The sequence below is a fragment of the Uloborus diversus genome, chromosome 7 (genome assembly GCF_026930045.1).
Source record: "Uloborus diversus isolate 005 chromosome 7, Udiv.v.3.1, whole genome shotgun sequence".
NCBI classification, from domain to species: Eukaryota; Metazoa; Arthropoda; class Arachnida; order Araneae; family Uloboridae; genus Uloborus; species Uloborus diversus.
The window spans coordinates 26014151-26040717 of record NC_072737.1 but is presented as its reverse complement, the minus strand read 5'-3'; the positions used below and the strand labels follow the sequence as shown (position 1 = coordinate 26040717).

At 32.1% G+C, this 26567-nt stretch overlaps 1 protein-coding gene across 1 annotated transcript in view; it reads right to left on the bottom strand.

The window, feature by feature from the left end:
• LOC129226340 (receptor-type guanylate cyclase Gyc76C-like) overlaps nt 1-26567 on the bottom strand; it is a 150647-nt gene that overhangs the window by 10492 nt on the left and 113588 nt on the right. The window contains 9 exon segments of the mRNA XM_054860942.1: nt 455-553; nt 3999-4242; nt 9811-9934; nt 10928-11068; nt 12103-12289; nt 13592-13741; nt 17982-18147; nt 21359-21430; nt 21645-21749. Coding sequence (XP_054716917.1) covers nt 455-553; nt 3999-4242; nt 9811-9934; nt 10928-11068; nt 12103-12289; nt 13592-13741; nt 17982-18147; nt 21359-21430; nt 21645-21749 — 1288 coding nt within the window.

Below are 26567 nucleotides of genomic sequence, written 5' to 3'. Positions count from 1 at the left end.
GTGCAAAAGACCCCTTTAGAAACACCCGAATGCAACCAAAAAGGGAGGTGCATAACTAGACCCTATTAGGAATCTACGTACCAAATTTCAATTTTCTAGAACATACCGTTCATGAGTTTTGCGACATACATACACACATACGCACGTCACGAGAAAACTCGTTGCAATTAACTCGGGAATCGTCAAAATGGATATTTCAGGCGTCTGTACGTTCTTCGGTGTATATGCACGTGTGGTCGGGTCAAAAAAAAAAAAAAAAAAAAAAAACACAACATTCATTTGGAGGTGAGCAAAATCGAAATAAGGTCGATTTTTGAGTGAAATTTTTTCGCGAATACAATACTTTCTTTTTTGTAAGAGGAAGTAAAAAACAAGTTTGGCTTTTAGTATCATCGTTTTCAGGTTACCTCATAATTAATCCAGAAAACCTGCTTAGAATAACAAAGATACTTACGCTCGCCATTTGATTCCATTCTAGAAGCTGTATTAACAGTATCTCCAAAAAGGCAATACCTTGGCATTGTCAAACCGACGACACCAGCGACGACAGGTCCTATAGGAACGATAAAAATGAGAAAAATTTTCGCAGCAATGTTTTCCAAATTACCTACTATCGTGAAATATACTAATTTAATTTTTTCAGTAAAACTAATGAACGTAACGTTGTTGAACTAGAAATGAACAGTAAGGTAGGTAAGCTCCTAAAAATGGAATTATTTACTTCTTTTTGTTGCAAAATGACGCTAGCTTTTTGAAAATAATCTATTTACTGGGTGTGTAACTGAATTTAATTACTTCGCATCCATTATATATGAGTGATTCTACTTTTAAGAACAAGTGACCGTAGTTTCCAAGCAAGGAGCTCTTTTAACTTTCTTATACTCAAATTGTAAATATTTTTGAGCAATAGACGCATTTTAGAAGCTTGGGCAACCCATTTGCAATAATGAGATTTTTTTTCTTATATATCTTTAGTTTATTTCCAGATTTTTAAATTTTTGCTTTTGACTTTTATACATTCGAATACAAAGATCAATTATGGATCATAATATGAAGTATCTACTTTTAAAAAAAATTATTGTATTAAAAACATTATGATTTATATGTATTGGGATCAGGCTTGACTGTGCACAAACCTTACAATTACCCTTCAAGTATAAAAATGTTTTTTATAAAGTTGTTGCAAGGTTGATCGTGCACAACCCTTACGATACAGTGCAACTTCGTTTATCTGGACAAACTGAAACCAAACGCAATCCGGATGATCGAAAATCCGGACAATCTGAATGGTATGGATAATGAGGAAAGCAAACTCTTAAGCAAGCAGCCTCCGACGTTTATTACGATTTAAAAAAAAAAAAAAAAAAAACAGACACACACATACAAATTTTATAACAAAACGACATTGAACTGTTTACAAGACATTAAAAAAGTTCAAAACAAAACCCCAAGAATTGGCCCACAGTCTTCTGATTCAAACTCTGACTTTATCATTAAGGATTTATTAAAAAAACAAAATCGAAAATTTTAACAGCATTTCTGCAAGAAATTTAATTAAAAAGATACATTTAATAAAAGTGTTACATTTTTTTTTCTTTGCTTAGTAGCGTCCTTGTAAGTGTAAACTTACACGAAATTATTAGTAATCGTAAACTTAACTGTAAGGAACAAGAGTAGTCGAAACTTGAATGTATATTTTTATAACTGTAAGTTTTCAAGTTTTGACAGTTTACCCTCTTGAATTTATTATATAGTTACAATGATTAAAGAAAAATATCTCTACTTGAAAAAAGGAAATGGTGCTGGTCACATTCATATTATACACTACAGTATACTCAACCCTTTAGTACATATCAGTGGTACATATTTCATCCATTTTTTTTTAAATATGATTTTAGTATTTTAGTAAAGTTTCTAACGAGGACCTAATATTTCTAGAATGTAAAACAGAAAAATTAGTACGATTATACTATATCAAGTTTTTTCATTATTCTTAGACTTACATACTATTATTCAATCTTAAATGTCTGATGTTTAAAAAAAAATGATCGAAGCTCTTTGACTTTCAAATCTTTCTCGCCTCATAGGTAAAATGGTATAAAAACTTGAAGTTTAATTACAGTAGGATCTATATTTAGAAAATTATTGGTCAACGTTGGGCTTTAAAAGAAAAAAAGAACAAATAACTTACTGTTATATAGTAAAAAACAGAGAAATATTGTAAAAAGAACCGAACGAAAACCGAACTATCAAAGTTATAAAATTCTAGTCATAAAATAACCAGAATGTCTCAAGTGTAGTAAACTTAAAAAAATAAAAATAAAAAAAAACACCTCACTGCATTTGCGAGTTCAAAAAAGATAAATAAATCTGTATTTTCCGTCAGATTGATACGGCTATTTATATTTTTATGATTGATTTAAAAGAATCTTCTGGGACAATTTTATTTGTTATTGGCAACAACAGAGTTTCATTTTTTTCTCAGCACTAAATTAGATATGTTGATGAACGGCAACACGTGGCATTTAGGGTTAATCATTTTCTTCGTGGGAACACTTTTAGAATACATAACATAAATTCACATAAATCTTTTCACCTAGTCCCGACTTACTGCTTCTGCGGTTTGATTTAGACAACCCAAAATTATCCTTCGATCGTAATTATGAAAATGTAATAATATCTTTATTTCAAATTTATCGACCGTCGTTAGTTTAGTGGTTCCCACTTAAAGAAAATCCTTTTTTTCCTCACCAGTCAATGAGCTAAAAGCAGCTAGTGGGAAATAAGTTTTACCTCTAGATCAGATAAGTTTCGCACATGGTATTTTGTAATAAAGCAGCTCCAACCAAAGAATCACAGATACACAGTAGAGTAATTGTTCGCAATTAATACAATCGCATTCTTTTGCAAAGACGGCGTTTAGTAAATTATAGCTTTCTGTGATGACTTAATTGCAGGCCAATAATTACCCTTCCAGCAATTTTGTTTTCGCTGAAATATCTGCTTACGACGCAGTAATAAGAATTCATTGACAGTTATATTAAAACTGCCTTATGGGAAGGTCTCGAGCTGGTTTTTGAACTGAGCCTTGACCATTCTATTTTCAGGTGTTTTTGCATCAGTAAAAAAGAAACAGAACTAAATATAGGTTTCCTTAATCGCGATGACTATTTTTTGATGAATTTTCATCGTTTCAGTTGTTTTGTTGCTTTCAGCTTGAATATTGAAAAAAAAAAAAAAAGCAATACATTACTGTGTGCAAGAATCCTAAAATACAGACATTTACGTTCATTCTATTTGCTTCTTTCGTTTGACTTTTAAATTAATTTAATATCTAGAATTTGAAGGTTGAGAGATCTCACGTAGTGATGACGTTACATCTTTACGGAATTTATGGACCTAGGAAAGAAATTTAAAAGATATCGCCAAGTTCACGACTGATTTGTCGCCAAGTTTTGCGAGGAAAACGTCAAATGTTGCCTAGTTTTCAAATTTTCGTCATAACTGTGTCACGCAACACCCAGCAGTCGATCAGAAGCGACCTTTAGCCAGTCATAGCTAAGGTACTGTCTGTTTACGTTAACTGAGACCTTCCGCCAAATTGCGCATGCGTCAGGCCTACTCTGACGTTTTCAAAAAAAGGAGTGAAACCCCGATGTAAAAGTGCAAAATGATGCACTTAGCAGTTCTCCCAAATTAGCGTCGAAAAAGACAGAGATAGTAAGTGCGAGCGGAAAGTTCCCATCCACAACTTCTCGCCCTTTTAAAAATGGAACCTATCCCAAGTGCTATTCTTTGCTTTCGAGAATGGACAGTATATACAGTCAGATTTTGATAGTGTAGATTAACTTTTTAGTGACTATTATTTGTCTTTTGTTTTTGACAACTATAAAAGAGCTTATCCCATCCAGGACAGAGTAAGTACAAAAAAAAAAAAAAAATAGCTAATAAAAAAAGTGACTGGTTAGTCTGACTGCACTTCAATCAGCGTTTCATACCTGAATGAATCCCGATTCGCAACTTCAGAGTCTGTGAAGGTTTGTGACGTATCTTGAATGTTTTCACTGCTTCCAATAAGTCCAGAGCCATGCTGGAAATTTCTGCTGCGTGCTGTTCGCCATTTCGTATGGGAAGACCACTCACTACCATGTAAGCATCTCCAATGGTCTCCACTTTATACACGTCATAGTTGCCAATGATTGAATCAAATACTGTGTACAGATCATTGAGAAATGTAACAACCTATAAATAAAAATTAAATCGACTGGTCACAAAGATTATCTAAAAGATTTATAATTTACAATTACAAGAAATAAAACGATTTTACATTTAAAATTTGCAGCTAACATATTATATGTGTTTTGCATAACTTTTGTTTTAGCGCGCATAGTTAAATATCATTGTACCCAGTGGTTAAAAGTAGCGCACTACAAGTAGCGACGATACTGTTTAAGTAGCTACGTTTCTTAGTAGTTTGTAGTGTAGCGCACTATGTTTTTAAAAAAATACTGCAGTGAGTAGTTCGATAAAAAATAGTTTGTAGCGATTTCTAAAAACTACTTTTAATTAAACTTTAGGAAAAAAAACGAGCTGATGTGTGCATCACATGACTTCCTTTTACACCAGTTTAACGATAATAGTGCCTTGGAGTAAGCAAAGAAACACTTTAAAAGTTTATTCCCCAAATTTGTTGCGAAATGGAGCAAAAAAAAAAAAAAAAAAAAAAATTATACAGATTAATTTTCCTAACATTAGACATTTTATTGTGATTCAATGGTTAACTCTCTAAATATTGCCAGTAAAGGCCAAAATAAAACTAGATTTAAAAAACGCCAAATTTGTCGCCAGGTAGGCAAAAAAGCTTGGCGACTAAAACTTGGCGATGTATCGCCAAGTGTTTGCCAAATTATAACACCGCTTGAGTTTGCATTAAAATTAACACTGATCCCCCCCCCCCCCCCCCCCCAAGAAGGTGAAAAAGACTCGCTTTGGAACATCCAAATGTAACCAAAAAACCAAAAGGGGAGATGCACAAGTAGAGCCCGCTAGGAGTCTACATACCTAATTTCAACTTTCTAGGACTGTTTTTGAGAGATACATACGCACATACATACGTATTTACGAATAACACGAGAAAACTCGTAGTAATTCGCTCGGGGATAGTCATAATGGAGATTTCGGTTGTCTATACGTTCTTAGGCATATAATTACGTGTGGTCGGGTTAAAAAAAACGAGTTGATGTGCGCATCACATGACTTTTACGCCAATTTAATGATAATAGCGCCTTGGAGTAAGCAAGGAAACACTAAATATTTTTACCCCTAGTTTCTTGCGAACCGAAAAAAAAAAAAAAAAAAAACGTTTTACACAGATTTATTTTCCCATTGTTGGCAATTTTAATGTTTCCGGGGTTAACTCTTTAAATATCATCAACATTGGCCAAATTGAAACCAGATTATAAAATTTAAAAAAAAAGAAAACGCCAAATTTTTCGCCAAGAGTGTGACAAAACTTGGCGACCAAAAGCTCGGCGATATATCGCCAAGTGTTTGACAAATTATAACATCACTTGAGTTACCATTGAAATTAACAATGATTTCCCCCGCAAATTGTGTAAAAGACCACCTTAGGAACATCCGAGTGCAACCAAAATGAAAGATGCACAACTAAGCCCCACTGGGAGTCTACGTACCAAATTTCAACTTCCTTGGACATACTGTTTTTGAGTTATGCGACATACATACGCAAATACGCACATACATACGTACGTCACGAGAAAATTCGTTGTAATTAACTTGGAGATCGTCAAAATGGATATTTCGGGTGTCTTTACGTTCCTAGGCATATATCCACGTGTGGCCGGGTCGAAAAAAAAACCTCAACATTCATTCGCTGGTGAGAAAAATGGAAATTAAGGCCGATTTTTGCGTGAAAATTTTTTTTGATTACAATACTTCCTTTCTTTGTAAAAGGAAGTAAAAACTCAATATTCATTCGGGTGCGAGCAAAATGGAAATTAAAATTGATTTTTTGGGTGAATTTATTTTCGCGAATTCAATACTTCCTTTACTTCGTAAAAGGAAGTAAAAAATAATTAAGGTTCAAACGAATTTGACTGGCCCAAATTTTACACATGTACATTAGCAGATGAAATGAGAAATAAAACTTATCAAAATTTGAGGTGACCTCAGGCACATATCATTTTGACGCCATACGTTGTATCTGTTTGATGCCAGTAGTTTGTTTGGCATCGTGATTTTCATGTTTCGCCAATATTTGTATTGACTAGAGCTTGACTTAAGGCTGTTGTCCCAAGAGATTGGCGCCAAGGGAAAATCAATCTACTCCCGTAATCAAAATCAACAGCAAATAGCCTCCCGATCTTTGTTGCATACGACGTGATTTTCAGTCTAGAATGGATTGAGATAATATTGTAGAAAAATTTTGCGTTTTTATAATTTAAATTAATTTTAAATGAAAATCTCGCTTGGCGACGGTTTCAGAATAGCAACCATACACGCACTAAAAACTGAGCAACTTAGCTTCCTACTACAAATCCTGTAATACTATTGGGAAAAAAAACATTCATCGATGATTCATAAGACTTTGAGGGTCTTAATAATAATTTTTAAAGTTCATTTTAATCAATTTTTATATTTTAAAGTGTGGATGTTTTAAAAACTTGTTCAATCTACGGACATTTAGTTCCAACTTCCTTATGCAGATGTCGCTGAAGTAAGAAATCTGAAAAATACCAGTGTCTGGCACTTTTCCTAATTAACTCTACCATAAATCACTTCAGCTTTCTCCCCTTTTTCCCAACGCGAGCAACTTGCGAGTTCCTCCTTTCTTCATAGTCTGATAACGATGTTTCCCGAGGGCCCAAGGAATCGACACCCCATCGAGAAGGGGTTGAATGCGTTCCTTTTGCTAATTTCAGCTTTTCACTGAGGCATTTCGCAATTTTTGATTTTGTCGGTCTGTATTTTGTTGTTGTGAATGCCATTCTCTAATAAAATGAAAAAAAAAAAAAAAAATAATAATAATAAAAGCGATTTTTTGGCTATTTTGAAACGAAAAACATTTATATATGTTTTTTTATTTTTATTTATGAGATAAATGAAAAATCATAGTGTATTCGACTATGTGTGAGCAAAAATTTTTAATTTACCTAAATCTGTCACGTTTGCTGTAATTGTATAGTTTGGTTTGAAGTTACCGGTTTATTAATGACTGCTTCGGTTTAGTCACTTAATAAAGAGGATTTCTTCTCTGGAAAAAGCAGGCTCCATCAAATATCTGTTGTTCGATCGACACTCAGAATAATTTCTGAAATTTCAACTTTTCATCATAGTTTTTCTAAATATTCTTGACTTAATATCTCAATAAGAAATAGTATATAATTTACACAAACACAAACATCGTATATGGGCCATAAAAGAGAAAAACGAAAGGTGAAAAAATGTGCAGACCAAATCGAAGAAGCTTGCCTGTTTTGAAAGTTTTAGGGTTGTGACTATTTTTCAAGAAAATGAGGAATCTCATTTCAATAATGGTTTGGAAAAGAATTTGATACTGTTAAATTTATTCTTGTCTTCCTTTTCATTTTCTTTTTGATTTCCCCTCATGCAAATTGATCATTAACTTAATTTCATCTAAATATTTAACATTTATGACTCCTTTTTGCTCAGTATTTCCGTAATAATTACCTACACAGCACATAACAGTAAATTTTAGTGGGGGGGGGGGGGCTTTTCATATGTAGTCAAAACTTACAAGAGACTAAATAGTCATCTGCAATAGTACGGAAGGGCTTGGAGGAAGTAATTTATTTCTGCGATCGAGGTATTTTTATCTGAAGTTATTACTTTCAAATTAAATCAATCAAATATAGATTACTTTGTTCCAGGAAGGTTTCACTCAACTGGAATTGATAATTCCTCAAATGGATGGTATACGAGGAACTCTGCAGTTTATGCAGTCAATATGCATCACAGCTCGCAAGATGAATATATACTTATCATACAAAGCGGAAAATGTTTCACTCAACTGGAATTGATAATTAAACAATTCTCGAAATTCATTCTCTTAGAAACGGTTTATTGGATATAAAGTAAATATAAAATCAAAAACATATTTCACTTATTATTGAAATTTTTTTATATGCAATTTGATGACTAATGATACAATGAAAAATGTGGCGGTGACTATAAATAAATATTCATACACGAAATAATAGGCTACATTTTGTTGATGTGCGCCTAAAATCGATTGTACACGAGGAACTCTCCAGTTTATGCAGTCAATATGCATCACAGCTCACAACATGAATATATACATATCATTAAAAAGCGAAAATGTTTCACTCAACTGGAATTGATAGTTAAATAATTCTCGAAATTCATTTTCTTCAATAAAGAAACGGTGCATCCGTTATAAAGTAAATATAAAATCAGAAACATAATTAACTTAATATTGACATTTTTTTACATGCAATTTGACGACTAATGATAATGAATAAAGTTGCGGTGATTATAAATAAACATTCATACTCGAAATAAATTGCTACATTTTCCTGAGGAGCGCCTCAGAGGGATTGTATACGAGGAACTCTGCAGTTTATGCAGTCAATATGCATCACAGCTCACAAGATGAATATATAAATATCATACAAAGCGAAAATGTTTCATTCAACTCGAATTGATAGTTAAATAATTCTCGAAATTCATTTTCTTCAATAAAGAAACGGTGCATCCGTTATAAAGTAAATGAAGATATGAATGATTTCGTGAGTTGAAAATTTTGTGAATATTTATAAGGACATACCGAAAGTTGAAAAACAAAAATATTTCGTGAGGCTTAAATTTTTGTAATAACGACGGGCATGCGGTGAAGATCGCGAAAATTGAGCTTTTACAATATATACGAAATAAAGTAAGTATGAAGAGGATGATATTGAACTGCCCTGGCTGGCTTACAGTAAAAAAGAGCATTACAGTGCTATATAAAAGTATAATAACGGTCATTTTTTATTAACGGAATTATCAAGCTGAAAAATAAAGTAGGTAATAAGCGTTAAATAGAAATGTTTGCTCTCCCTCAATATTTACGTCTCTCAAATATGTACTTAAAGAAATAGATTTTTTCAAGTTTAAGTTAAAATTTTCATCTTATACTCCTATATTATTCTTTCATAGCTCATTTGCAAATGTTGATCTAAAAATCTGTTCGTTAATAAGTTATGAACTCGATGTTTTATTTATATTTATACCTAATTTTTTAAAAGATAAATAGAAAAAAAATCAATTTTTTGACAAAAGCAAAATTTTTCACCAATTGTAGGATACCTTAATGTTTTTTAAGAATTTTAATAAATGTTTTGTGGCACAGGTTAATTCATTGGGGTATAGGGGGGCAACGTTTTATCAACAGAAATTTCGAGTTTTTTTTTTTTTTTTTTAAATTTTCTCGATTTGACCTAGCATGTAGCAGTGCTGGTTTACGTTTTCAGACGCAAGTCGGTTCGAGTTACCGTTGTTAAAATTATATGAAATTTTTATTATAATTGTTTTGACATAAGAGGAAACATATAAGAGGGTATGCGACTTGAAAAATCGACTTTCATTTTTTGTTTCGAAAAGTAGCGAAGTAACTACTACATTTCAAAAGTAGTTTGTAGTCGCTACATTTAAAAAAAGTAGTTGTAGTTAACTACATTTGTAACAAAGTAGTTGTAGTTAGCAACAAAAAAATTTAGTTTTTCCAACCACTAATTGTACCTTTTAAAAAATGTTCTAAGAACTAGTTACCTCCATGGGTGTACTGGAAGCAGACATCTCAGTGAAACCCACTATGTCACTAAAGTAAATTGTGACGGAATCAAATGATTCTGGACTAACAGCTTCACCTCTCATAAGCTGTTCTGCCACAGATCTGATCAAAAAAAGAAAAAGACATTAGTTAAAAAAACATTGTTCTTTATTTTGAGTAAGTTACCGTCCTATAGCCCGGGCAACGCCCCCCCCCCCCCGAAATACATTAAATATACCGCCAGCTCAGTCATTCCAGACGAAGACTGCAATTTCGAGCTTATTAACAATTATCAGCCCGGCATAGGAAGTGACTGAGCCGGAGATGGAAAACCTCATAAGGTAGCCAAGAGTGCCAAACAAACTGGTAGCTAATATAGAATTAGCACTGACCAGACGAGTGACCAAAAGCAATGGTTCGGTTCAACTCGAAGATTGATTTCTTATGCCGAGCTGATGAGTGCTAATAATCACGAAATTGAAGTTTTCCGCTGGAGTGACTGAGCTTGCGGTGTATTTAATGTGTTGCTCTTTATTAATGTTAACTCTATATTATTCTCAGCGCTCTTGAAGATCAACTTGTTACTAAAGTCAGAGAGCATCCAACTGGGTAAGACACATTTATAACTGTACAAGTAAGGATACAATATTCTTTAGTTTAGGAACATATTTATTACGGAAAATATACATTTTATTAGATTAGTTTTTCTTCCAAAACTAAAAGAATTGCAAAGTTTAGTTCTTAGAAAGTACATGATAGTAATGTTTTAATTAAATATAAACTTTTTTTCTTTTAAAATTACAATCAAAACCGCAATATAATTCCCACATATAAAAATACAAAAAAGGGAAAGAAAGCAACGGACACTCGTACAGACACTCTGTTACAGAAAAAGATTTTACTGACATAGGATGGCAAAAAGAGTAAAAATTCAATTTTACGCTTAACAGCAAATATTTTCCATGGAAAAAAAGTATTTTTATGGCCCAGTATGCAGGATTTTATCAATATCCCTATTACATTATAACAAAACTGTATTTTTTTAATTTCAGCATCAACTTTCAGAGTAGAAACAGTAACTTCACTAATTGAAATAATCTTGAATTCCAAACATACTTCGGTAGCATTCGATGTAAAAGAGCTTCAGTCTTCTTTTGCTCCTCAGCCAACAGTGATGTCCTTTCTTCTACAAGTTGCTCTAAATTATTGGCGTATTTTTCCATCATATCCATCATGTTGTCCATGATGTTTGAAGTTCTATAGCGTAAGAAAATCAATTTTAAATATGTATGTATGCATATATGCTTTTATGATTAATATTTGTGAGTGTTAATGTATCGAACCTAGCCCCACTTTTGAACTTTGTTTGTGTTAGGAAAGCTTTGGTCTAGTTAAGAATTAATCCCTAAATGTTTGATAGATTCAGAACCAACCAACAGGAGGGTAAAGGGATAATATAAGCTATTATTATTATTATTATTTGGGAGAATCGTTGTTTAAGAAGAACGCATTTAACAGTGAAAATTTAAATATTTTATCAGGAAGAACTTCGGCTAGAAACGATTGGCTAAATGGTAAAAATATTTCTATCCGTTATGTTACTTGGTAAAAAAAATTCTTTGTACGAATTCGTATTCAGCAATGCAAATATGTAATTTTTATTATAAAGTTTGTTCTTTTGCAAAGGGTAATTAAAAAAGGGATTAGTTATTTCTCATGGGTCCAAATTATGTTGTTTCTAATATGAAATCGTTAATCAAAATTTTATATGATTTTACATGTTTCAATGTACTCCTAGTTTTATTTTTAAGAATATATATATTTAATATGCACCTCCCCTTAAACGATACTCAAATAGCAAAACTACACCACAGACACATGTCGATTCTTTACGCTAAACATAATGACGTCACAACGGATGAAGAGACACGTCTTCTGAAACGCAATGACGTATGTATATAATGACCTTAGCAACACAAAAAATGGCGTGTGTTGTTGGTGGCAGGACATTTGCTAAAATGTCTCGCTATAATAGTTACAATAATGACGTACGTAGTTTTTGTTAGACGCGGCATAACATCAATCTACGTAGGCCCTTCCTTCTCCCAAATTGAGCTGCTAGATAAATACCTTGCATTATGTTTTGAGCAGTTCAAGTTACAGTTGAGAAATGGTATACCCCGAGGATGGCACGTTTCCATCTTATATCGACGAAGCTCACCGCCAAAACTTCGTCATAACCGGTACTAACTGTATTTCCATTGTAAAGACAGAATTAATTTAAAACTTACATTCCATCCTTCATTCGCTTTAACTTGTCTTTTATGTGCCGAAAATCCGGTCTTAATTCCGGGATTTCAGACCAGCATTCTGTCATGGTGTGAAGGACATAGTCTTGAACTTCAGCTTCCTCAAGAGTTGGACGAAATAATCTTCCTGTAATTTTGTCTGGTCCTTCTTTAATTCTAGCAATGATTTCTTAAAAGAAAATAAGCATGGATAAATATATAAATCATACAAGATACATATTCATCTATATAAATTATACATCATAATTCTTTTCATACGACGTTCTCTTCGAGAGTATAGCGCTAATAATCCCTAAGAGACTAGCCGCACGGCTTTAGGTGAACAACCGGGGGTCAGCAAAAGAGAACAATTCACCGAAACAAGACGAGTGATCTTAGATGTTTCCCTTGAGACACGAAGTGTTGTATTTGGTTATTAATAAACTAGTTTCATGACATTTCAGAAGAACCCTTGTCATAAAAAAGAGAAAAAGCTCTCGAATAAAACGAATTATTATTTCATACTTATTTTATTAAACGAAATTTCCATCTGTTTTCTAGATATCAAATCCTGATTATTTGTCGATGAATTTCCAACAACAATTCTAGATACAAATGAAATTGACCGTTTTTTTTTTTGGAGAGTAACGTAGCAGACTTAGTAACCAGAACGTAATTTTGAATTCGAAACATTGAACACAAAGCGAACCACATGGTTGAGCTTCGTGTGACCCAAATGGCTCACAGGCCGTAGATAGAGCTTTTTTTTTCTCAATTGTTTTTAAGCTGCGTAAGGTGCCTTAATTTTTATAGACCTGGGCAATCCCCACGTCTCACGTGCGGATTGATTGCTCAGGCACACATAATTTTAACCCCCAGTTTCCTACCAGGTAAGTGTTTTCACGCTCTCGCGACACAAAATTGCACAAGGAATTTTAATTTTCAGACTGTGCCCGAGCCAAATACAGGGCACTCGGGATGTCAGGCACTCAAGGAACCTCAAACACGCTGCATAATCTTTCTTCTTGAAAACCCACCGCCGACTTTGGTTTAGGAGCTACTATGCCAAATACAGACATACAGCACACGTTAAACGAATGACCCTCATTTTTTTGCATCGGAGTTATAACTAATCAATGGCATATTAAATAAAGAAATTAGCTACAACGTGTGGCGATTGTAAAGTTTTACGGTAACGAACTACATGCTTGTAATGTCTGTAAGACCTCCTCAGTTTTGCAATAAAGTTGAATTTATCTTTAACTGACATTCAGCCCACATTTACTTTTAAATATTTTTTGGAATACTTTTCAATATTCCTGTGAATTACCAATTAAATACATAAGTTTCAAAACATATTTATGGTACTGACGTTAAGAGCTCTTGATTAAATTTAAAAATCTTGTACCAGTTTCGTATATGAACAGCATTGCGTATTGCCGAAAGGATTTTTTGTCCATTTAAGAAAAATACATATTTCGCTAGTATTAACCTTCAGGGGGTAAACCAGATATTCCAAACGGGCCCTTTCGCAGAAGAATTTCATGTAGAATAATCGAGAAGGAGTATATATCACTTTTCTGAGTCCCTTTGGGGTATTCTGATGGATTTCGTAGAATCTCTGGAGCTTTCCAAAGCAGTTCTGAAAGAAAAGAAAAAAAATCAAGCACAAAACATTTAGCAGAAAACATTTTTAAAGGCAATATTTTAGTAAAGTTCACATAAAATAACAACAAGTCGTTTTTTTTTTTTTTTGCATGTATTAGTTCCGTCTAGTGTTCTATTACAATAGATATGAACAAACTACTAAATGGCTAACATAGTTTAGTTATTTTAATTTATACATGTTTTATAATCCTTTTCACTAATACATAAAATGGATTTGGTTTATGAAATGAATTTAAGCTACTTAGATTTTCAAACGAAATAAGTAATCATAATGTACCATATTAAATATGCAACTCCCGAAAAAAAAGTTCATGCGTAAAAACCTTAGAGCAGAATTAGTAAATTTAGGGAGCAAAGTCTAATTCCCCGGCTTAGGAAAAGCTAAGGCAAATATCCTAAGTCGCGTGATTCAACGACGACGAATGGTTGACACGTTTTGTGCGAAACTTGTAAAATAAACATCATTTCTTCCCATACTTGGCTTTAAAATATATCATGTGACTTGGGATCTTTGATTCATGATTAAAAGGCTTCACTTCCTCCATTTTTATCTCTTCTCAATGGAAAAAAAAACTTATGATGGTATCTTCTTGGTAATATTCTTGATGTAGAAGAAAAGGCCGTATTGTTTCGGCTGTTTCAATTGTCATTTTGATTTCTTTTTTAATTTTTACAATCCAATTTGGTTGTCCACACTACGTTTATATTTCACTTACGAGTTGTATAGCTATTCTTTCCGCTTCCCCAATTAATGTTTTACCATACATATAAAGTTTAGAAACTATGCTTTTTACCGTGCATCTTACCGAATGAATACTGCTTAAAAAGTTTTCCAAGATGATTTTTTTACTCAGTTTAAAAAATATTAAGCGTTGCGCAATTTGATTACAGTAAGTGAGCACAACCAATGCCATTTCTAATTTTATTGAAGGTATACCAAAACTTAGTAACAAACTTTAGGAACTACTTTATAAGAAATACATTATACACGAGAAAATCTTTACGCCAGTAAAACATGGGAGCATAAAAATGTATTGAAAGTATCTAACATTAGCTATTTTCTTTCAGTTATTTTACTTTGTATTTCATCTTTAATGTGTCATTTCTGTTATTTGAATATATGAAGTAACGAAAAATACATTAACATGTTTTTGTTTTTTGCCCTTAAATCGCGTCAATTTTTTCCTTTAAAATGAAATGAAAAAATAAAAATGTTTTGTTTATAAAAAATCTTAGTACATATAAATTATAAAAAGTGTTTCCAAAAAATAAAACAAGCAAATGATTTTAAGAAAAAATACAACTTAAGTTAAAAATAATCCTAGCATTTAAAAAGTTTTCCTGCTACGTAGAGTATTTAAAAACTGAAATGCAGAAAGAAATATAGAACATTCATTATCTTACCAAATGAAAGCATTACTTGTTTTACTAAGAATGACGGTATTTGCATTTTTGGAGAGATATTTTGTTTCGGATTTAGCAAGCATTAACAAAAGCTTAAACCTGTATTTTTGTTTAAATTTCAAAAAACATCAACGAAACAATTTATTTTTCTGTTTGTAGTTTTAAGCATTAGTCAAGACTCTTTGTAGAATAAGCAAAAAAGGCGGATGGAGGGAGGAGATTTGATTTTGACATGAAAAAATATAAGTGCTAAACTAAAACGCGAAAATTTTCTAAATCATATTCCCATAAAGATTATATTTTTTAAACAAAAAATTTAAGCAAAGTACATTTTTAAGCATTTTATTATTCTTAGCCTTATTGTCACGGAGTAATCTGAGGCCTGCTTTTGCTTACATCTCAGCAAAAGGACCACTTAAAGACTTAGGGATTTCTTTAAATGATTTGCTTAAACTTAAAGTACTACTTAACGCTGAATAATTAATATTTTAAAATAAATTATTACTTCAGTTAGGATGAAAAATTAGGATGTAATTTCCCCATTATTTACACAAATTACATCCTATACATGGTTTTTAAGAACTGCCTTTTCATTTTTTATTGCAATGCTAAATGATTAGTTTTAACTTAGAAAACGTTTTCTAAATTTAATTTCCCCAATATGAACTTTTAAAAAAATCTTTATTAAGAATTTTTTTGTACATAAATAAAGTACTTTTTAACACTTTTATAGCACGTAACATTCAACATATAGCACCAGAACCACTAAACAACGTTAAAGTATCTATTATCCTTTTAAGCTACGATTTACGTTTTAACAGATTGGCAATAAACCTTTAACAAAATCGTTAACTTTCGAGCCATTTTGGGTTTCGAAAATCAGTTCTAAGTTGTACCGACTTAGTAGAGGACTTACTGAATGTAAATGCCTGTTGATAAAACTGGTTTAACTCTTTTGCCTACAACTCTGTGTGAAAAACGTGGTTATCTTTTTGGGCCATACCCGTAACATTTAAATTTGGTCCATGGATCAGACCCGTCAAATTCGTGCTTCCGTTTCAATACAAGACCATGTGTCTCGTACATAATTGATGGTAAAGTGATTAAAATCTTTATCTTTACTAATAATAAAGCTCAAAGTCTCTGTCTGGATGTGTGGATCTCTGTGACGCGCACAGTGCATAAACCGTTCCGCCGATTTTTATGAAATTTGACGCAAAATTAGTTTGTAGCATAGTGTGGGCACCTCGAAGTGGTTTTTCGAAAATTCGACTTTGTTCTCTTTCTATTCTAATTTTAAGAACATTTTACGGAGCAAATTATCGCAACGTGGACGAGTATTTTACCAAATTATCATTATATGAAACCGTAACAAGGGCGAGCAAATGAACATAGCAAAATTGGCGAGAACTTCATCATCCATTATTTGTAAATATACAGGCGAACCAAATGACCTTTTAATTTTCTACTACGGGCAAAGCCGTGAGGGTACCACTAGTATAAAATAAAGCTAGAGGAGCAAACATGGCTGCAAAGTGAACAACTTTTGTTTCTGCCGAGGTAAAAACAAACAAATCGGGGCCAGCTTGTATATTTTTTACCAATGCGCCACTTTTCTATAACTTTTAAACGAAAGTACAGTAGACTTTCGCTACAACGCGATCCGACTTACGCGAAATGGCAACAACGCGATTTTTAAAAAAGTAAGTAAAAAAGTAAAAAAATTTAGACATAACGGGAATTTCTCGTTCGCAACACGAAATATTTCGGAAGGGAATCGCGGTCTGTAAGTATCGGCTTTGTTATTGACTACTAAATTTTTATTTCGTGAATGGACCTACATCCCTTTAGCATCGCTGAGAGCGGAAGTTCCCACACCGTACTAGTCTGATACATCGCTTATAAATTAACTACTTATCATTTTCCTTTTTTTTTCATTTTAAATGTGAAATTTTTGTTGAAATATAATGAAACCCCCGTAAGAGCGATGTTTCATCATGTGAAGTTCGAAAAAAAAAAAAGAAAGTTTCTGACAACAAAAGAAAAGCTAAAGATAATGTGTTTGAACAACTATAAAATGTGTCGAAGGTAGCACGACAATTAGATATGAGTGAATCGTCCATATATATACTATTAAAAGTCAAGAAAAGGAAACCCGTAAAAGTTCACCAAATAGTATCTAAGAAAAATGCAAAAGATATAAAAATGGAAGCTGCTCTTGTATTGTGAATTTAGGAAAGCAGGAAGAGGGGTGTTGCCATAGATAGAAACGTTATAAAAGTACTAGTGAAGCAACTGTGTTGTGTATTTAAAAATATATAAGCAACGGTTTGATCACGCAGCATAAATCATCATCATCATCACTTTTTTAAGTTACAAATATCATTACTGGATCTTCTGTACAGTAAAAAATATAGAGCATTTATTTTTCCTACTACATACTTTCTTTCCCATTGATCATTGATTTTGTGCATCGTAATAGTATTTATGTTGAATGAAACGGTTTTTTTTAATTTAAAATATGAATGAAAATTCACTTTTTTATGTAAGAAACAGTAATGTATAATTAAGAAATGGTTTTTAACAGTTTGAAGTGGCGTAAGTGTATAAAATAATTGGGTATACTTATAAAAGTTTTTACACATACCATTGTTGTCTACAGCAGAAATTTCGACTTACGCGAGGGGTCTTGGAACGCATCCCTCGCGTAAGTCGGGACTTGACTGTATCCAACTACGTTCATTGCAAGTCTTAGCTATGTACCATTTTAAAAAGTCAAAAAACTAAATGTTAAATCATCTAAAACTTACTGTTGTAACAATCGTAATTAAGAAACATCTCCTCTTCAGCTGTTTTGAAAAGTTCTCGCACACCATAGTCAGTGACTTGCAAAACCCACCTACTGGTGACTACGCAGTTGGATGACTTTAAATTCCCGTGGACTTTCAAATCAGAATCATGAAGAAATATCATTCCCTGAGTAAGAAGGAAAGAACCCCGTTATATATCTACGAGATTTTTTAAATGTTAGGTAAAACACCAGTAGTGGCCACTTCTTCAGTAGTAGCCACTTCAAGGTTTAAAACGCACTAGTAGTAGCCACAGTGAAGTATATTTTTAAACTGTAAGTCTACATTATAAATTGCCCTTCTTGAAACTCAGTGAGCGTTTTTATAGCCCAACGCTTCCTCGATCTAACCAATTTCTAAAAATACAAGGCTTCAATTCGTTCAATTTTTATCCATTTTCTCCCCAAGCCTCAAAATGGATGCAGAAAAGTTCAGTAGCGGCCATCCGACATTCTTCCATCCGAAGTATTTACATCACTTACTTTAAATTCAAATAACTGATGAATAAAATGGATTCAATAGGATAGTTATATTAAGTAACACCAAAAAATCACATTATTATTGTTCCTTTATCTTTTCAAAGTACAAAAGTAAACTTGAAGTGGCCACTACTGAAGTACTGGCCACTAATAGTGTTTTACCTTAAATCACAGGTTTATCCAAATTTTAAATTCAGAAATTGCATACATTTGTTACATATTAAAAGACTACAATCAATGGCTACAAGCAAAATAATCAATGCATTAATAAAAAATATAAATAAAACTGTTCTTTGGGATAGAGTGTTCAAAACAGTCTCATTTGCCTACTTAAAAGAGCTTGAGCAAAACCTTTTGCATGTCAAAACAGCGTACATAAGCACGTTTAGAAGCTTCTTTCAATCATGGAAAGCTTCTTTCATGCTTTTACAAAAGAGCCCTCATAATATAGAGGTTAGTTCTGTACCTCAGAGCCTGAAGGACGTAAGTCACATTATGGTAGTTTTACAAGAGATGAAAAACTTTTTTCTGGCACGTGTAAAGGATGGGCTCACTTTTTAACCCTGGTAAAAAATTGAAAAGAATTTTTTTTTTTTAAAGAATGACGTGCGCATTGCTCGGTGCGAAATAGGCTTTTACAAATAATGCACTAATTAGCAGAAAATCACAATTTTTGAACTTAAGTCTGTCTGGCTCTGAGGTAGAGTTAAGAGTTTAGAAGTTAGTGCTTTGGAAGTTGAAGGTGGACCTTGCATAATTCCTGGTTTAAAAACATTTTATCTCTATTGGTGTGTTAATACACATTAATGTGAGGACTTATGATCGAAAAAAGCTCACAAAATCAAAGGAAATTAAAAAAAAAAATGCCATCAGATCAATATGGCTTGCTTGATCCAACTTCCTCCCTCTAAGAACAAAAATCAGGCTACGCTAATGGTCATATGCATTAAAGATAACATAGGGTCAATTGGGGTAAAAGCAAACATTGGGTAAATACAAGCACGTGTTTCCACGTGCTTGTATTGTCCACGTGTTTCCAAAAAAAAAAAAAAAATGCATAGGCGTTATAAATTTTTGGAAATGACACCAGCATGCATTTTTATCCCCAACAGGTCTACAAATGCGAATAAACTTCTTTCAACTAGCTTTTTTTTCTTGTGGAAGGTTACTAAAAACATTTATTTATGAATTACACTTTCCCACCTACCTTTGATGTACAATTCAGGTGTTTGCATTTACACCATGAAAATGTACTCTGACGTAAATAGAAATAACTAAATTTTTCATTGTTCCTAATTTTTCGAACATTAAATTTGAGGTAAAATACACTTTCATGTAATTTTGCATAAACTTAGCTCATATTTTATGTTTCTTTTATTTTTCTTCGAAAAGGAGTTCAGGTTCCATTTGGAGGATTCAGAGGGTGACATGCTACCACCAACGGGCCACAATTTGAGTATTGTTGACGTAGAACGACTTAAGCTTGTAAACTAATTGTGTTTTGTGGGATTATTTACCTATGTCAGACTCATGAGTGGGCTAAATAGATTGTTTTCATTTACCCCTAATCTTTGAGGTAAAACGAAACCTGATGTCCACTAACAAACAGTCATTAAAATAAAATTTTCACACCCGGATACTCTTTCAGAGTGGTCTTCGATACAATGAACAACGGTTTATGTTTCTTAAAAAAAAAAAAAAAAAGTGTTAAAAACATTTAAATAATTTCCTTTGACCCAAACTGACAATACATATTTAAAAATGAATTTAACTTCGCAATCCTTCTAATTTTGAATATTCAAATCTTCAAAAGCCATTTAGATGTTGTCAGCAAGTTACCAGTCCGACCACCAATCAGATGGAAAGGTCTTAGCTGAACGTTTGCCAATTCAATAAAATCCGTGGGCAGACTGAGTTTTAGAGTGCACAATTTGTGAATTTGAATGTATATTTTCAGAACTTTCAGTTGAGTTTTTTTTAAATCGACATTGTTTCTTCGGTTGGCTGCTTAATATAATGTTGTTTAGAATTGAATGGTAAGCAATTTAAGTTGTGTTAAACTACAAACCATTAACTTTTCCTCAATTCTTCAGTTCATGTTTCGATAGAACTTTTGCCTCTTCCAATGACCATTATATTTTAGTTTTTCTTTTCTTCTTCTTTTTTTTTTTGAGCACTCACGATTGCTTTTTGTCCTCACTTGACTGTTTTTGGCGTTCCTATCATTTTATTTTCCCACCGCCACCCTCTGCAGCACCACCGTCGTGTCGACCGGTCGCCTCACGATGCTGCTCCTCTAGCGAAAGCCATCTCCAGGTTGCGTCCATATCCTACACTTACACACATACATACACGCACTAACACACACACACATATACACCTACACACACACAAACACATACAGACACCTACACATACATGCCTACACACACATGCACATACCCCTACACTTAAAACACATACCCCCCACACACACGTAAACACACACTCCTACATACATACACACACACACACACACACACACACACACACTCGTGATTGCGAAAAACATAATTTGAATTCAAGAGGCCAAAATTCAAATTAATTGTTTTTTCTTTTTTTTTTTTTTTTGTGAAACGTATCTACTCTGTAGAACTTCAAAAAAAAAAAAAAAAAAAGCCATGTTGAACTCAAACAGTAACTGTTTTGACCGTCACCACTCATTCTAGCTCGTCCAAATAATGAAAGCAGGAAAAATAGTTTAACATTATTTGTGTGCACCTTTGTATTATTCTTGAGAGCAAGGGTGTTGGTATGATAAATTTAGAACATTTTCGCTAAAAATATCAAAATAGTAGTACTTTAAAATTGTAAAAATACCTTGATTAAGTCGAAAACTAGTGATGCTATAAACATGTGATCCAACTTGATATCTGGATTTTCTAGAATATCCTGAAAAAATATATTAATTTTGTCAGTCAGGTTAAACACAGATAAGAACGCATTTCTATTCAGTAGAACAGAAGAAATCTCACTAGCAATAGAAGCCATTAATAGCGATGTCATTTTATAATTTAATGAGTAAACATATTCCATATTTGCCACAACACACAAATTATGGCCCTTAAAGTAAACAATAAGAAAAATAATAATTAAAGTAACTTACCTTTAAACTCCCTTTGGCACAATACTCAGTGACTAGAATGATGTAGTAGGGCTGCAGGCAAGCTCCAATGAATGGGTTAATGTTATCATGATGTAGCTCTCGCATCTAAATCATGTAGCTTAAAGTTAAAGTAGCATTTATAATATCGATAATACATATATTTTACTTAAAAGCTTTTTCAAATCGTAAATTAATTAAGATTCTTAATATAACTTTGAACAAAATATCAAATATTTTCTTTCGCTTCAATGCAGTTATCAGAAAATTATAAATATATTTTATCTATTAAAAATATTTAAAAAAAATATGGCAAAAAATCAAATTAGTTTATCGAGTTTTGTAATTTTGTGTTAAATGAGAAGGATGAAAAACGGACATTAGAGTAAGTTAATGAAAAGTGCAGTAGATCCTCGTCTTACGTGGGGGTTACGTTCCACGGAAGTACCGCGTAAATCGAAACCGCGTAAATTGAAACCTAATACTAGTGTTAAATTAGTGGTTTGGCTCCGTAGATAACAAAATACTTCATTCTAGTGATGACTAATTGTATAATAAGTTTAATGTGTACTTATATCGACTTTTATGCACAACATGCATAAAGACAACATAAATTAATTTTGTTTTCTGTTTATGAAGGGAGCTGGCTATAATAGTCTTTTGGCAGTCATTAAGAATTTTTCTCTGTAATTCTTTGCAGAGCATTAACGCATCCATAACCACTTGCGTCATTTCCATGATAGAATCTTCCTTCACTAACAAATCACAAAGATCATTTCTATTGTCAAGTAATGTCTCAAAATTTTCAATGTCAACGTTTTTGGCTGTGCGTCACCGACGTCGGTATCCTCTTTGGTTTTGGCCTCCTTTTTCACTCCTAAAAGCTCTTCTTCCCCCGTGAGTTCTGAACTGTGTGAGTTTAATAACTTTACTTCTCTGGAAAGATCGCATAAAATGTCTCCAGTGGCCCAAGCTCGATTCTTAGCACGCCAAAATGCAGTTGTTTAAGCGTAATCTGCAATCTTTAGGAGTTTGGATTTTGAAAGAGGGGAAAATTTTATCTGTTTGCATTGCCGCATCCGCGTAAATCCGAAACTCATCTGTGTAAAATAAAATAAAGATGTCAAATCTTAAACCGCGTATAATCGAAACCACGTAAAATAAACCCGCGTAAAACGAGGGTCTATTGTAATGAAAAAATTTTGAACTGCACTGTAGGGTACAACCATCAGAAGTTGACATTAGCAATAGTAGTGTGCGCTGCACTAGTAGTTGACGTTTATCAAGAAAAGAAAAACAATAAGAGAAACACTGCATTTGAAGGTTCAACTAAGAATAAGGTGAAAGGTATAGGTGCGAATCAAAACACCATTTTACAATTTTGTAACTTTTGTACAATTTTATATTTGTTTTGCTAATTTACTTTTTATATAAGTGTCAACTACTTCGATAGTGTCAAAAAATGGTGGCTTTATCAGAAAGTATATTATACTATAATATTAAGCGTTTAATAAACCTACTCAAAGATTCATACCTTAAAATATCCTCTTAAAATTAATGGGTATGACTTCAGTAGTAGTGGAAAAAATGAAGTAACTATTTTATGAAACTTCAGTAACGAAAAAGATAAATTAGATATTCCCTTAAGCTAGAAACCACAACTTCGTCGTAAAATTATATCGTAGAGTAGAAGATTTTTAACAAGACACAACCAAAAGCTGTAAAATCGTCACCAACAAAAAATAAAAAAAAAGAGACTTGAAACTATCAGCAGAAGAGAAGGGAACCAAGAATCGATAAATGATTCTAAGTTTATGTGCCATTTAATTTTAGTGTTTGTGTTTATTTTAAAAGTGAGTTTTAACTAAATTGCATCATATGGAATTGAAAGTTAAGTATAGTTTTATGTAGTTTCAAAGTAACCGTTTTTTTTTAATTCAATTTTCTTCTTGTTGAATTTAAGAGCAATTTTTAAATGGGAGAATAATCTATGCTATGTATTCAATATAGTTAACGTCTTCAACTTTTGTGAAACTTTTAGTTTAAGTGAGTATCGTTTTGAGAATATCGAAACATTTTTCTTCTTCTAAAAGCTGATTTGTTTCATTATAAATAGAGATCAAAATTTTTAAGGTACTGAGTATATGGTGTTAACTATATGACTGTTACATAAAAAGTAGTCGAAAACTTTGTACTGCATAGTGAATAAAATATGACAACGTATATAAAGTACAAATTGAGAATGGAAAAAGGTTAAAAAACCAGCAAACAGCTGTTTCGGCACTCTAAAATAAATGAGTGCCGAAACAGCTGTTTGCTGGTTTTTAACCTTTTTCCATTCTCAATTTGTACTTTATATACGTTGTCATATTTTATTCTATATGACTGTTATTCATCTATAGCAATGAAAGACTGGTGACAACATTTAAAATATACTATAAGGATTAATTGATGTGAATTAGCATTAAGAATTTGGAGGGTCATTCATGGTTTTGAGGGCTAAGGTCATTTGAAAAATCATGTTTGTTTTTAAAATGTTTATATTTCTCGATGTCTGCTCAAGCCATCAGTGATCCACAGAAATAATTATTAGAGTAAATTAGACGGATTTTGATAGACCTTTAAAACATGAAACAGCATAGGTTATTCTTGGATTTTAGAGAAATAGTTTTAGAACTGATCATTTTTGGTAAGAGGTCAAAGTTCAAGGTCAATTGATCCATAAGCCACAAGTTAATAACTTGAAGATGCAGCTGCAATTCTATATCATGCGGGCAGTTTTAAATGGAGGTTAAAAACTTATAGAACATATTGGACTTGTTTAGTTACATTCTATTTTGTTTCATACCCACTTTGAGCGTTTTACATATGAAAATAATGACCTACCGCTCTTTATTTAATGTATGTTTGCTTATTTAAAAACTTCACACAAAAACACATTAATTAAATATTTTCGCGTGAGGCTTTAAAGGCCCAATCTTGATAGATGTTTTTTTTTTTCAAATTCTTGAAATATACTACAAATTCTATATTTTTTACGTAATAAAAAAAGAAAGCCAATATTAGTGCTTACGTTTTATCCATAAGTAGAATGAAATTAAAAAAGGTGATCATATTATACGCGTTTGTAACTGTTGTTTATAACTGCATCGCATAAGGCACGTTTAGAAAAGCATTCTAAAACCAGGCTAAAAGCGGGATATTTTGCTCCCACAGAATCTGTTTTCCGTTGCATTCCGTTCATCAGGGAAAAAAATGGGAGAGTGGGTTTAGTAGGGGTACGTATCCGACCAATCAGTTTTTGTATTTCTTCTAATGTATTCTCACAATTTAATAATAGTAATAATACTAATAAACTGTACAAGTAAATTAAGATAATGTGAATACATGGATGACTTACGAAAACCCAAGCACAGGCAAATAGAATAAGTACCGGCATCAATTTTGTTTACTTAACCTTTGCTTTTTTTTTTTTTTTAAAACTTTTTTTTTAACACTCTGATAATACTTGTTTTTATAGCCTCAAAACTGCTATTACTTGAGCTTTCAACTGTATTTTTAAATGCTTTTCTCTGTACTTTTATGTACGTTGTCTTATTTTACATATATCTTAGTATGAAGTTAGGATTGCTTTTACCAAAATTAACTACTGGTTAAAAGAAAACCGGTTAAAAAATAGAATATGTAAGTTTAAATACAACTTTAACGAGCAGATAAAGAAATATCAAGGCATTTAAAATTATAATTTTTTAAAGTTTTAGCAAAATAAAATATTCACTTTGTAATCCATAGAAAAGTATCTTACAATCAGGTAAAGATAATTAAAATATAGAAGAGTTTAAAATGATAATACCGTAAAGCTATAGCAAAATAAAATATACACTTAGTAACTCCTCAAAAATTGTCTTTAAATCAGGTAACAACAATTAACAAATAAAATAACTTAAAATCGTAATTTTTTAAAGGTATAGCAAAGTAAAATATACACTTTGTAATAAATTAAAAGTTTCTTAAAATAAGGTAAAACAATTCAAAATAAAAAGAATTTAAAATTATAAATTCTGAAAGATATAGCGAAATAAAAGATACACTTAGCAACACATAGAAAAATATCTTACAATCAGGAAAAAAATCCAAAATTTAAAAAAATAAAAATATAATGTATTAAATGTATAGTGAAATGCAATAAACACTTAGTAATATTTTAAAAAGTATTTTACAATCAGGTAAAAGCCATTTAAAGTTAAGGAATTAAGAACTATAATATCTTAAAGGTATAGCAAAATAAAAGAAAAATTTAGTAACAAATAGAGTATCTTACAATCAGGTAAAAACAATTCAAAACGAATAGAACTTAAAATTATAATTTCTTAAAGGCATAACAAAATGATATATGCACTTAGTAACAATTCGTAAAGTTTCTTCAAATCAGGTGAAAACGATTTAAAGCTAAAATAAATTAAAATAATAATTCCTTGAGGCATAGCGAAATAAAATAGACAGTAACTAATCGAAAGTGTCTTAAAATGAGAAAAAAACAAACAAACGAAAATGAAAATAACCCAAAATTATAATATTTGAAAGTTATCGCAAAATAAAATATTTGCTGCTAAACTATACACTTTATAACAAATCTAAAAGTACATTACAATCAGAAAAACAATCCAAAATGACAAGAACCAAAAAGTATAATTTCTTAGTAGGAACAGCAAAATAAAATATACACTTTAGCAAAAAATCGAAATGAGGCAAAAACAATTGAAAATTAAACGAAATTAAAATAATAAATTTCTGAAAGGTACAGCGAAAAAAAATGTACACTTAGTAACACATCGAAAACTATTTCACAGTCAGGTAAGTACAATCTAAAATTTGATACTTGTTCCATGCTTCCCGAATCGTGAAGTACTAAACTTACTCAGCGGG